Genomic DNA, 10,238 nt, shown 5'->3' with positions numbered 1-10,238 from the left:
AATATATATATATATATCTATGCTTATTATTAAACTGTAAAGAATAGAGCTAGACAGGCAACTGTTTGTCGCATTCAAATGACTTGAGTGAATGGATTTTTTAGAGACAAGGGAATGCCATGGAACAAAATAGTGGAAAAGGGTAGGGACTATTCACTATATATTCACTATATAGATATAGGACCTCATTATTAATTTAGAATCAAAATTTATTCCATTCTGTGATTGTTAACGTTTTTTAATTTTCCTAATTTCTTCTTTATGTATGGTAGAACATATTTCGTGTTTTTTGGGTACGAAATTGTTTGCACTAACTAAGATTTTTTGTCCATACTTAAACTCGGGTAGTGACATCTATTTTCAAAAATCACTCTAAAAATATGGTGTTTTTGTATCATTTTTTTTACACTATTTTGTATGTTAGTTACCTTACCAAATTATCATGTTAATTTAGAAAGTTTTGTTCATAGCCATTTCTTATATATCAGATTGAAATGAACATTCTCGAATTTCTGAGAGTCTATGGTGAAAGTCAAATAATAGCTATTTTATTAGAGTTAAAAATATACCGAGAGACACACAGACACACACACACACACACACATGGATTCACACACACACTTTTTTTAATAAAATGAATGAGCACTTGGGGCAGATGTATTATCCTATCCCCTAAATACCGATCCGTTATATGTGCTAATTCAACTCAGCTAAGATTCAAACTCGGGATAGAGGAGACTTAAGCCGAAGCTGCCTTTCAACAGGCCACGGTTGCACATAGATCTATACATACATACATACATACATACCTATATATATATATATATACCTACCTATATATATATATATATACCTATATATATATATATATATATATATATGTATATATAAATTTATATGTGATCTATTCACGCGCGATTTAAACTAGATAATATATATATATATATAATATTATTATTATTATTATTAAACGGTAAAAAATAGAGCTATACAAGCAATTGTTTGTCGCATTCCAATGACTTCAGAGAATGGGGTTTTTAGAGACGGAAATGTCATAGAACATAATGGTGGAAAAGGGTAGAGATTTCTCACGATATAATTATAGGGCCTCATCTTTAGTTTGGATTCAACATTTATTCCATTCTACAACATTTAATGTTTTTAAATTTTCTTAAATTTTCTTACGAATGTAGGGTGGAACATAATTCGTCTTTTGGGTTGAAATTGTTTGCGCTAAATGAAATTTTATATGCATACTTAAGCTCGGATAATAATTTCAGCTTTAAAAAAAAACACTCTGAAAATAAAGTTTTTTTGTAACATTTTTTAATGTTATTTTGTATGTTTGATACCTCACTAAATAATCATTCAAATTTAGAATGTTTTGTTCATAGTCATTTCTTATATGCCCGATCGAAATAAATATTATCGGTTCTCTGATAGTCTTTTATTAAAGTCAAATCATAGCTATTTCTCTAGAATTAATTATATATATATATATAAAGATTAACTAGAGGCTATTACGCAAGCCTCCCGACCAATCTCATGTGTTTAATAATTTCATCCCACACATAGGCGGGATCGAACCAATGACCTAGTGGTCTTACAAACTCTACAAACCAAAGAGTCACTGTAAGATATAATATATAAGTTGAATTGTTTGTCGCATTCTAATGACTTCAGAAAATGGGTTTTTCAGAGCAGCTGCCATGATTTGCATTTAAGATTTTCTGCTTGTTTTGGTTTAAACTTGATTTTCTGATATTCTTCAGTTGGATGATCTTCCTGCAATGACTCTAGGAGTATGGTCTGCAGAAAGCCACATACAATTGAGAGCTACAACGCAGTTCCGGAAGCTTTTATCTTTTGGTAAACATGCATAATTTGATTCTTTTCTTTATTTGTTTGGTGTCATGGTTGTCTGGATTCTAACAATTGTTTGTACCTCAACAAAATTTTAGAAAAGTGTCCACCTATTGAAGTGGTTATCAAGGCAGGCGTGGTTCCCCGGTTTGTGGAATTTCTCTCAAGATCAGATCTTCCACAATTGCAGGTGTCATTCATTGGTAGTAAATTTTACTTAATACATATGGCTCAGTTGCATGTATAACTGTATTTCTCTTGTAGTTTGAAGCCGGATGGATTTTAACCAATGTGGCATCTGGGACTTCAGAGCAAACAAGAGTCGTCGTTGATCATGGAGCTGTTCCGAAATTTGTGCAACTTTTGAGTTCTCCCAGTGATGAGGTTCGGGAACAGGTAACAGGCTGAGCATCATTTTGTATAAAATTTTCTTAGAAGTTACATTGCTTTGACAGAACAGTCCTCATGTTTGAGCAGGCTGTATGGGCATTGGGGAATGTTGCTGGGGATTCATCAAAGTGTAGGGACATTGTTCTTGAGAATGCTGCACTTTTTCCATTGCTTGCTCTGTTAAATGAAGGGTCAAAAATCTCAATGATTAGAAATGCGACATGGACCTTATCCAATCTTGTTCGTGGCAATCCTCGTCCAGCTTTTGAGCAGGTGTGGACCATACCTATCTTTTCTTCTTGGTTTCAAACTATTGCTTAATTTTTTCAGTGCAAGATGTTTGATCGTTTCTTGTTGATTTAATTAGATTAGAGATTCACTTCCGGTACTGCAACGCCTTGTCCATTCAACTGATGAAGAAGTTCTGTCAGATGCTTGCTGGGCTCTCTCATATATGACTGATGGAGCTAACGACAGAATCCAGGCAGTGATTGGGGCTGGAGTCTGTCAAAGGCTTGTTGAACTTATAATGTATGATACTCATACTCATGCCTTTAACAGTTCATTCTTAATGTATATGCTTGCATTCTAAAACTGGCTTTGCTTGTACTTAGCTATCCATCTCCCACAGTTCTTGTACCTGCTCTCAGGACTGTGGGAAATATTGTCTCCGGAGATGATGTTCAGACACAGGTTCGAATCTTGACATGTTTACCAATTTGTGTTGCTTACTTTGTGAACGTAGAAGGAAAATATTGCTTCATTCGTTTATCAGCTATGACAGGATATCTAGAAATGCTGACTCACTGCATCTTATCGGTGGAATTTATGAGTTACACATTGCTTTTAGTTTGAGAGAATCAATTTGGTTTCATTGACATGAATATCTACCTTTGAATTAATTTTTGCATTAAGACAACTAATGAATGTATCTTCATTTGATTTTTGTTGAATTTGAACAAATATACGATCAAGTACCACGATAATTGATTTGGTCTTCATTGATGTAGCAATGTCTATGTCAAATGATTTATTTTTCATGGAGAATCGACTACTATTATAAGTATTTGTGGAGTATCATTAGTAGTTTTAGATCTGATTATCAATGACTATATAATTGAAGGCATCCATTAAAGATTCACTAGTGGTGTACTTATCTTCCAAACATAGGTTAAGCTTATCCTCAGACCCTCTTCCTGTCAAAAATTTGAGAAAAATAGGCTAAATTCTGAATAGACTCGATGTCTTTTCCCTTTACTTTCATTCCATTAAATAATAATCTTACAATCTATTTTAGGTACAAAATATTCTGTATAATCTATTTTAGGTAACTTAATAATATATATTCCTAATCTAAATAATAAGCTAAAAGGGAAATAAATCAGAATAAAGATATTAGAAATAATTTAAATAAGGAAGCTAATAATTATAGAAAACTCCTAATTTTGCGGCTTGATTTCCGTCCTTCCTGATTGACATCCCCCTCAAATTGATGCTGACTGATCAGGAAACATCAATTTGCCAACAAGAAATTGATAACACTGTAGGGACCAACAATCCTCAAGCCCTGAGTGTCGAAGTCGAAAAGGCAGAAACCTAGAATTCTGAAGCCTCAGAGACAACTCCTGAACCACAACATGATTTGAGCAAAAAAAAGTAAGACATCCTTTATCATTGTCGTCCAGAAATTCGAATCATAGCCATAAGAAGGATCCGCTTCCAGTTACACGATCTAAATACTACCGATCATAGCCCATAAATAGGATCCATTTACACAATCCAAATGCTATCGATCATAGCCTACAAATAGGATCCACATTATAATCAAAATGCTATCGATCATAGCTCACAAATAGGATCCAATTACACAATCCAAATGCTATCAATCATAGCCTACAAGTAGGATCCGTGTTTTGATCTAAATGCTACCGATCACAGCTCACAAGTAGGATCCGCGTCTTATTATACGATCCAAATGCTATTGATTCTTGCTGCGACGAAGAGGACGATTTGTTCCTTGATCTTCACGCCAAAAGTGCCGAAGCCGTGAGTGCCGAAGCCGAGATTGCCGAAGCCATGAGTGTCGAAGCCGAAGATCTAGAGATTGTCGAAGCCGTGAGTGTCGAAGCCTTCAATCCTTGAGTGCGACAAAGAAGCATAAGTCGAAGCGAACGAAGCGGAAGAGGAAGAAGCAGTCGAAGATGCTGCAGAAGCAAGGATGGCTAGCGAAGGAGATCCGAAGCGGACGAAGCCTTCGATCCTTCGCCTCCCTGTCGTCGATTGTAACTCCAAAAATGAAGGTCATGCTCCGCTGCTTTCTTCACTTCTGAGTCACAAGCAAGACCGAACCAGGCCCGCCTCTCTGTGCTGTGATGACCAGAATGCTACATAAGAAGACCACTAAGCTGCTGCAGTTTCAACGATCCTTGCTGCTAAGCTGGCGCACCAATTTGGGGGGAAAACAAAGGATAAGGATGAAGTGGCTACCTCCGAAGGTAACACGATGGTCGAGGAAGATGACCATTTTTCCAAAAGCTATCTTCTCGGCTGTGCTACTGGATCTGTTGTGCCCGGATGAAGGGGGCAGCAATCGGAGGAGGAACTGAAGAGGCTTGTACTCGATACATGAAGTGGGGAGGGCAGCGGCAAGGAGGCAGATACGACAACTAGGATCTTTAAAAAGCTTTAAAGCCTTTCTTCCTCATTGGTTTTGGGTAGGAGAGGATCAGAAGGTGGAGGAGAATGGGGGTCTCTATAAGCCGTGATCCCGTCGTTGCGTTCTTAGCTAGTTGCGACCGTACCGCGTGAGTTTGGTCACAATGGGGACAATTTGGACGAAAAAGATTGACATGGGCACAACAGGTGGAGTTCGAACGAAGGAGAGGCTCTGTCAAGACTGGCCGAGTCGAAGAGCAAGACAAAGTAGAACGAAGACGGAACAAGTGAAGAAATAATGAGACGACGAGCATACGAGCGAGAATCAAGGAAAAGAAATAGTTCCTCCTTTTTTGTCCCACAAGAAGGCCAGCAGGAAGAGAACCTTGATGGTCGTCCAACGATTATTAGTGGTTAGGGCAAAAGTTTGGCTCTGATACCATGTCATAGGGTGAGAAAAATAGGCTGAATTCTAAATAGACTCGATGCCTTTTCCCTTTGCTTTCATTCCATTAAATAATAATCTTACAATCTATTTTAGGTACAAAATATTATATACAATCTATTTTAGGTAACTTAATAATACATATTTTTAATCTAAATATTCAGCTAAAAGGGAAATAAATCAGAATAAAGATATTATAAATAATTTAAATAAGGAAGTTCCTAATTATAGAAAACTCCTAATTTAGCTGTCTGATTTCTTTCCTTCCTGATTGACACTCCTTTGATGCTAGTACCATTAATATTTGTTTATTGGTTCCTTGATGTGATGGCTTCAACTTCACCTTGAATGCCTTGCTCATCCCTTTAGCTGCTCTTGTAAAAATCCTTCAATCTTTATGACATCAAAATCATTCTGTTGAGTAGTTGGTAAGGCTGATCATGCACTGCTTAATGAATCTCCTCACCATGAGATTCTTTGTCCTTGGGGTTTTATCTATTAACCTAATTCTCTCCTTGACTTATCTTTCCTTTCACGATGCAACTGGTAAGAAAATATTGTGGTAGAGTTACTGTTGCTCTCTCATTGCCTTAGTTTGAAGGACTGGTCAAATTAGTATCTCACTTCTCCACTGGAAGCTAATAGTCTTTTACATCCCCACTTTCTCCAATGCCTTTCGTGTCACTGTTTACATTTTTCACTACTCTTTGCTTAGTTACACTTTCTCCAATGCCTTCCATGTCATTGTTTACATTTTTCACTACTCTTTGCTTAGAGATCACCCTCCCATTTGAGGAATCTAACGTAATGTGCCTAAAATTGTTACACTTAAAATCACTTTATGTTTGAAACAGATTTGAGAGCGTGGTGATTTTCACCTTTTCTCTACTTTGGATTGGTGTCTCCTCTGGCAGGTTAGTTTGAGTGCTCTATTGGGTATGCTCATGCTGACTAATCCTGGGATTAATCTTTATCTGCAAGGCGTGGTTGTCACTTAATAACATTACTGCTTCACCTGTAAAGCTATGTTATGTACATCTAGCAGGGATCAATATGGGTATAGTTGCAATAAATTATTGATAATTGACTTCCGTCCTCTAAGATATCTCAACAATGTGTGATCATCTGATCTCAACAACTAACATTTCAACATAAGTTGATCAAATTCAGGTTGTGGTGTTCTATGAACATATACTTTTAATAATGCAAGGGAAGGCATTTGCGTTGCATCTCCATTTTCAACTTATACCATGCGATGATCTTACTCTTTTGTTCCAGTTGTTAAATATGCTTCAAGTTTTCTCACCACAAGGAAGCATTCTTCCCGGGTTTGATGACTATTAATTTAACTTTTTTGTTATGAGGGATGAGGAATATAGTTATATGCAAAAATTTATTTCACTGTTCGGAGTCACTCAATGAACTAGTCCATTCATGCGATCGTCAAGATTTGGTAAATCCACCTTTACTCCAAGTTCATCCTCTCTCCTATATTTAATGCAACGCGACATGGACTCTTCATCACATGAAGCCTTTTGGTTGAAAATATTTCATCTCCTTCACTTGGGTGCTCATAGTTATTGTCGCTGGTGAATTCTTATGTCACCTTCTTTTAAAATCAACGAGCTTCTGCTGTAATTAGAGAATTTTTTGTTGTATGTCACTTAAAACCTTATTAAGGGTTTCTTCTTGTTGGTGTGGCATGTCGTTCTTCCACTTAATTTTGTGGCTGAAAAGGAATTGTGGTTTAGGGTTTGGGTTAGGGCTACGTAGATGAGGTGGGGTAAACTTTTTTGTCAGGGTATTAGGTTATGTTGTGTTAAATTTTTGTTTGGGCGCAAAGGAAACCAAATTCCTAAAAGAATTTAGGGTTTGTTAGGCACTAATGCCAGATGACACCGTTCTAGTGCTCTTAGAAGATATTTAAGAGATGGATTTAGCAGGGAGGTGGTTGTTGAGTGGCAAGGGAATGATAATATTGGAGGTCGTGGATGTTTGGAAGAGGAGTGGAGGCGTTCAACACCTGCCTAACTGGAAAACAATGTGCTGAATAGTGAAATGGCATGATAGGAACGGTGAGGAGGACCAAGTACCCATTTTTGAGCAATATATAAACACTACTTGCAAAAGGAATGGGATACAACACTTAGGAGAGCAGAAAACAGACAACGAAGTATCCAAAACACAAAAATAATAGCTAAAAACTTTGCAAACTGAAAATAATATGATATAAATAATTCCATCTTCTAATTTTAATTAAAGAGTAAATAAAAATAGGACTCAGAAGGCCTATGACAGTGAAATAGTGGGAAAGCCCTGCTCTTCTTGCGTGTTGGATTGCAGGACCTCACTATCGAGACGAGATTTAGTCCCGGTTCTCTACCCTGTATTTGTAAGTTCAATTTTGCGACTTGTGGAATTCCACAATCGTGGGTTGAGGGGGATACGAAACTCAGCTTCCATGATAGGCTTCTTCTCAAGTTTCTTCATTCACTAAGTCAGATATAGCTCTTTTTTCTATTTTTGTAGTGTGCTTTGGTTGCTTTTTTGGGTTGCCCCAACATTGAAAAATTTTGTAAGTTTTTTTCTTGGTTATAGGGACTTGTAATGTTTGTTTCTATTAGAAATCTTGAATCCAAGAATAATTTGCTTATGATTAGCAAGTAGAGGATTACACACACATGCATGCATGCAAAGACGAGCCCTTTTGGAAGCATTTGAGTCCATAAGTTAATATTTTTATGATTACTTGCATAGATTGCACGAAAAGGCGTGTCCTTATGGAAGCAAAGTAGTCATGAATATGCAACTTTTGGTTTGTGCTTTTAACTTTATGATATGTATGATGTGGTGATAACATACTCCACTTTGATTTACAATGAACCTTGACCTACATATATGACATATTCTAAAGCTAGAATAAGTCCTTTTATGGTGAAAACAAATGTTATGAGCAAGAGATTATTAGGATATGAACGTTCTCATATGTTGACACTTGTAAGCTTGATTAGCATAATGCATATTATAATTAAATATTTAACATCACTTTTGGAGTTCTCTTTAGCTTTGTCATGTATTATTAAAAAATGGCCACTTTATAATAATTAGAAATAATTTATTGGGCAAGTCTTTGTTATATTTTAATTTGTCTTGTCTAGTTCATGATTAGGATATCATATTAGTTTAATTTCATAAATATTGGAGTTTTTGTTAGAATTATTTAGCTTACTGAGTTTTTAAGTTCACTAGATATTATTCTAGCTATTATTTTTGCTGGAGGGAAAGGAAAGGTTGATTTTGATTGAGGATCATGTTTGAAGCAACTAAATTGTGTTTTGACGTATAAATTTGATATAAGACTTAATGCAGATTAAGGTATGTAGATGATGAAAGCTTGATATGATCCAAAAGAAGTTTGATGTTATTAAAAACTCTTTAGAATGTTCACATAAAGTTGACTGGCTTGGTTGTTGAATCTCCATGGGTTAGGAGTTGTTTGATATGATATGCTTGATTATTCAAGTGATTTTCTCTTGTTTGAATAATAATAGAGTTGTCCCTACTTTTATTATATCTTATATATAGTCGAGACAGGTCATCGCAGGGCATGATTGAAAGTTTTATTTGATTTGTTAAATTATGAGGTTTAAATACAAAAACTTGATTGGATTTAATGTCATTAAGAAAGAGGTTAACTCTGATATGATTACTATATAGATGAGTAATCTATCTCAGTGGAGTGATGTTGACCTCACTTTTGATTGAGGTCTAGTCCTTCTCTTTAGTAGCATAGGGTCTAGCCATAGGACATTCCTATTGACTATTCTTAGAGAACTAGGAAAAGACATCGTCACTATTAGAAATTCTAAACTCTTCTTTACTCAACTTGAAATTTCACATATTAGTCATAACCTCTAGCATTTAGTAGGTGCAGTCCTTATGGGGGAGCTCAAGTAGAGTTCCTATAGGACTGTTTGACCTGGACTGTTTGACCTTAGGGACTGTTTGACCTTAGGGTTGACCTTGGGTGTTGCTCTAGAGCTAAGACACTCACTTCACTCACAATCACTCACAACCCTAAACCCTAAATTTCTAATCTTAATCCCTTGAGCCTTTGGGAGACTCATGTAGGTGGTCCCCTAAACCTACTAGCCCTAGGCTAGGGTTTAGCTAAGAACAATACATAGAGGACCCAAATTGGGTTTTCATTGGTCCATGGCTCATTTATGATGATTAACTCTCCAATTCTACCAAAAAATACCTAGTTTGGCCTTTTGCCCTTAAACTCTCCCAAATTACCTTAGTACCCTTGAAACCCTAAATTTGGTCAAAATTCCCAAATTTATCCAAAATACCCAAACTTGTTCAAAAATCATTTCAAACCTTTTGAAAATAGCCAAATTACATAAAATCACCAAATATTGCCAGATTACCAGGATGCCCCTCATGGACCCAAAATTTCAAAAATTCTAAAAAATCCCAAAAATTCTCAAAATATTCCAAATATTCCCAATTTCATTTTTTGCAACTACCAGAAATCATTTCAAACCTTTTGAAAATAGCCAAATTACATAAAATCACCAAATATTGCCAGATTACCAGGATGCCCCTCATGGACCCAAAATTTCAAAAATTCTAAAAAATCCCAAAAATTCTCAAAATATTCCAAATATTCCCAATTTCATTTTTTGCAACTACCAGAAAAATTCTCAAAATATTCCAAATATTCCCAATTTCATTTTTTGCAACTACCAGAAAAATTCTCAAAATATTCCAAATATTCCCAATTTCATTTTTCGCAACTACCAGATGACCCAATTTTGCCAATTTAATCATCTTTGATCAAAACCCCTAAATTGCCTTTAAAAATTGCCTTTAAAGACCC

At 35.8% G+C, this 10,238-nt stretch overlaps 1 protein-coding gene across 1 annotated transcript in view; it reads left to right on the top strand.

Moving 5' to 3' along the window:
• The window catches only part of LOC110032229 (importin subunit alpha-like), a 32,669-nt gene that overhangs the window by 4,766 nt on the left and 17,665 nt on the right, over positions 1-10,238 (top strand). Inside the window, exons 2-7 of the mRNA XM_020735791.1 lie at positions 1,773-1,869; positions 1,962-2,053; positions 2,128-2,259; positions 2,341-2,526; positions 2,621-2,784; positions 2,868-2,946. Coding sequence (XP_020591450.1) covers positions 1,773-1,869; positions 1,962-2,053; positions 2,128-2,259; positions 2,341-2,526; positions 2,621-2,784; positions 2,868-2,946 — 750 coding nt within the window. The remainder of the gene's footprint in view (positions 1-1,772; positions 1,870-1,961; positions 2,054-2,127; positions 2,260-2,340; positions 2,527-2,620; positions 2,785-2,867; positions 2,947-10,238) is intronic.

Source organism: Phalaenopsis equestris, unplaced genomic scaffold (genome assembly GCF_001263595.1).
Source record: "Phalaenopsis equestris unplaced genomic scaffold, ASM126359v1 Scaffold000889, whole genome shotgun sequence".
In the NCBI taxonomy this organism is placed as follows: Eukaryota; Viridiplantae; Streptophyta; class Magnoliopsida; order Asparagales; family Orchidaceae; genus Phalaenopsis; species Phalaenopsis equestris.
The sequence above is the reverse complement of the archived record's forward strand: the minus strand, read 5'-3'. Positions and strand labels throughout refer to the sequence as shown.